The sequence below is a fragment of the Pygoscelis adeliae genome, unplaced genomic scaffold (assembly GCF_000699105.1).
Source record: "Pygoscelis adeliae isolate BGI_AS28 unplaced genomic scaffold, ASM69910v1 Scaffold278, whole genome shotgun sequence".
NCBI classification, from domain to species: Eukaryota; Metazoa; Chordata; class Aves; order Sphenisciformes; family Spheniscidae; genus Pygoscelis; species Pygoscelis adeliae.
Genome location: NW_008825411.1, coordinates 1,390,183 through 1,393,986, shown reverse-complemented (window position 1 = coordinate 1,393,986; position 3,804 = coordinate 1,390,183). Strand labels below are relative to the sequence as shown.

General features: G+C 37.7%; 1 protein-coding gene across 1 annotated transcript in view; it reads left to right on the top strand.

The window, feature by feature from the left end:
• Positions 1–1,954, top strand: part of CNTN6 (contactin 6) — a 91,800-nt gene extending 89,846 nt beyond the window's left edge. Inside the window, exons 20-21 of the mRNA XM_009330625.1 lie at positions 863–1,031; positions 1,724–1,954. Coding sequence (XP_009328900.1) covers positions 863–1,031; positions 1,724–1,824 — 270 coding nt within the window. The 3' untranslated portion in view covers positions 1,825–1,954. The remainder of the gene's footprint in view (positions 1–862; positions 1,032–1,723) is intronic.
• Positions 1,955–3,804: the final 1,850 nt, after the last annotated feature.

Sequence of the window (3,804 nt, the reverse complement as noted above, 5' to 3'; positions counted from 1 at the left end):
GCTGCAGTATTTATTGTATGATCCCTGTTTCTCCTTCTGCTTTGCTCTTCCGTTGCTCTTTTAAGCATAAATATGTCAAAAGATTGTCAATAGAAAGGAGTCAAACACTGGCATTGCTGTGCTAGCAAGGGAGAAAGGCTTCTTGGAGGAAAAAAGCTGATCATAGTCTGTAGGATCCCTGCCTAGACTCCCAAAGCTGCTCTGCACCTTGGCCCAATGATTCATTAGCATTAAGTGCAAGCAGGCACTGGATCCGTCATGTTTAGTTGTAGAAATGTGCTTCCTAAGTGGAAACCCAGATGCTACTATCCAAATTTCTGTCCTTCCTTGAAGTCTTTAAAAACATATTGCTATGCAATGTCCCATGTTTTCTTTAGCAAGTGGTAATTTTGCATGAAAGTCAACATGAATATTTCTATTTGACTATAAATGCTCACCACAAACAGGTGAAATTAAAAAAAAAAACACGAAAACTTCAGTTCCTGATGTGTCACATTAGTTCTGGATATAAAAGTTGTTACAGGCTGAAGTCTTGTTTAAAGGTGTGTCTAACTTCCGTATTTACAGAAGAGCAGAAGTGTATTGGATAAGGATTTCATAACGCTACTTTCAAGGTGAGCCTCAGTTCTAGCAGACAAAGACTCTCCTGCAAAACACAGGTGGAGTAAATGCCCGCTGTGGTCTCCATCACAAAATTCTGCAGGATATATTTCTATGTTTTGAATTAAGTTTAATACTCTGCAGGATGCTGATAGTGCTCTGAAAAGTTTGTGACATGAGAGAAGATATTCTCAGCCAAAAAAAATCCATTAAACCTTAAAAAAATTTAAGTAACTCTTGTTTCTAATCGCTTTTTACTTAGATTTTGTATAGACAAAACAGACATAGCAAAACGCATATACTGGAGACAAACAACACTTCAGCTGAACTTCTGGTACCATTTGAAGAAGATTATCTCATAGAAATAAGAACAGTCAGTGACGGTGGGGATGGCAGCAGCAGTGAGGAAATTAGGATTCCTAAAATATCAAGTACGTGAGATTTTTTTTTTCTCTGAATGTTATTGCATAATAAGAAATCTGTGTGCCTCTAAGTACAATAGATTAACAGACTTTCTACTACCTTAGGTGGCCTTCCTCCCGTTGCTTGGTAAAGCTGGGTACATGTAGATTAGTCTCTGGTACTCTCGCATTCATTAGCGGAGAATGTTTTTTGCATGACACCTAGATGTCGTGATAGTGTAGGTCTCCATCTGCCCTGGCCTTTAAGGCTCAGGGAAGGGCAGAAAAATAAGCTTTCTTGTTAAAGTCAAAGCTGCAGCTCTCACATGTAACATGTCTCTTAATCTGCTCTGGAGCTGCTGCTGCTGAGACAGAGAACCTCAGCCCTGCTCCACGGCCGGGGTGGGGTTGCCCAGGGTCCAGTCTCTGCCCTCATAAATACCTTATTATACGTGCAAAACGGAACACAGGTTTGTAACAAACTAGCCAAAACCCTCCTGAAAGTAGATATTCACAGGGAGGGTGGGAAGCCGATTCGAAACCATAATCCACGGAACTGCTTCTACAACTTAAAAAATAAATAAATAGAAATAACATTTGTGGATAATGTTTCATTTTGAAAATAGAACAAAGATTACTGTTATGCTAAAATGCATAGAAAAAAATTTTTTTGACACAAGTTTACTTTTGTCAGAAAATTTTGTATGCTCATATTTTTACAGGTTCAAGCTCTGGAGGAACAAAATTGTCCCAAAGGGCAAACCATATATTGACTTCGGGGATCCTGCTATTGAGTTCTGCTCTTATATACCCTTTTCCTTGATGATTAAAGCAATGCTCAGCCATGGACTTTTAAAAATAAACCATGTGTAGATTTTACCTTAATACTTCACCACGACTAACATTCCTGATAAAGAAAAATAGTGGGGATGGGGGAGGGAGGTAGAAGTGGTATATTATTAAGAAAACATTAGGCATCAATATTACATTAATTTTTAAAAATAAGCTTTGAAATTAATGGATAAATGTATATGCATTAATTAAATGGAGTGGTGCCAAATGTAACTTGAGATTGTGAGGAGAGTGGTCTCAAATTTTTTACAAGCAGTAGTTCTTATTGAGACTCCAGTGTAATGGTATGTCAAACATGAAAGACCTGTGCCAAGCTGTTATAACTGAGAGAAGAAGAGACTTGCAGTTGCTTGTGATGTGGATAGTATTCATCTCACGTTCTTCAATGTAACCTGTAAAAAACTTTCAATTAAATAAAAGCTATTTGTTTACTTTTTGCACTTGTTTGTATTACAGGGTGTGTCATACAATGCATTATATGAAGTGTACTGTACTATTTTCTTCAGAAAAGGGAAACAAATAAAAGAAATCATATGTACCAATCCAAAGCCCACTGAATTCAATAGAAAGACTTCCAATGGCATCAGCAAGCCTTGAACTAGATCTGAACGAGACAGCACCTTTTATAACATGAGATACCGTACATATTCTCAAATACACTTTAAAGGACTTTTTCATGCAAAGACTATTCTGATCAACAAAACTAGCAGAGATGTTGAATACCTTTTTTGAAGGGAAATTGAAATATATCTGTCTTCAAGCAAGTTCAGTTGCTCTCTCACCTGATGTTGTTATTCTTTGCTGTAGCTTGAAAGTGTAGATTTATCTGTGGGCTGGGTACAAAGGTAAAAGAGAAGAACATTGATTTTCATCATCTTGAAATATAAATAAAAGCATCTAATTAAGCCCTTCAATCTATTGAGTTATTAGAATGACAAATTAAACACCAGACTGAGCATTGCTTTCAAGTCAGTAGATACAGCTCAAAATGTGGTCACACGTGTCAACTTTAACATCTGATAAAAGGTATTTTATTGTCTTATATCATCATTGAGGGACCTTTTCTTCCTTCCCACTTCCCTCTGAAGTATATTTTCTTTTCACCACTGTCAAATATGTGTTGTGTCATCTTTGTGACCATTTATAATTACAAGTGAACCAAATATCCCCCGATATTTTTTAAAAGAAAAAGGTTCAAATGGGGATGGTGATGTGTAATCACACAAACGAGCAAAAGGATAGAGGTTCATCTGTGCATGAAAATCCTTCAAACAGCGTATCAAACATGCTGTTTCTTAGCCGTCGGTATGGGACACCAAATTGGCAGCAAGAGTCTAAAATGTGAATTCATATAGGAAGCTACCAAAACTTTGGTTCCTGAGACTACTCACAGAGCCCATGTGTTGGACTTCCAGGGAGAACTCCACACACACTGACATAAAATAAAATCATAAATGATAAAAACATTGCAAAAGCATGCATTACAGAACGATGTCCAATTTTGACCTAAGGACTCCAGAGGATGAAAAGGGTATTAAGTCCCTAGGACAAGGCGTTTCACATAGAGTTGCGCTCAGCGTTAACCATTTGCATCCTGTGTTGACACTATCAAAGCCCAAAGAGAGTGCGTTTCATGTTCTCATGGCTGTGCTGCTGCAGTCTCACTAAAGAAGTGACTGTAGAAACTTGGGTTTTTTTCTTTACTGTGGATAAGCAAATATCACTTACACCTGGTGATGTTTAATAATTCCCATACTGAATTCAACAAAATGGTTCACAGAGTTGACCACTGTTTGGTGAAGCTCTGACAGAGCTTTTTGCATCATCCTTTCCCAGCAGGTCTCCACCAGGAACTGCCCTCTGCCATGGCAGCTCGCTTGCAGACCTTCTTGTGTCCATTAAGCAATGAGAACATTTTTTTTTTTTTCTCATTAAACTGAATCTAAAATTC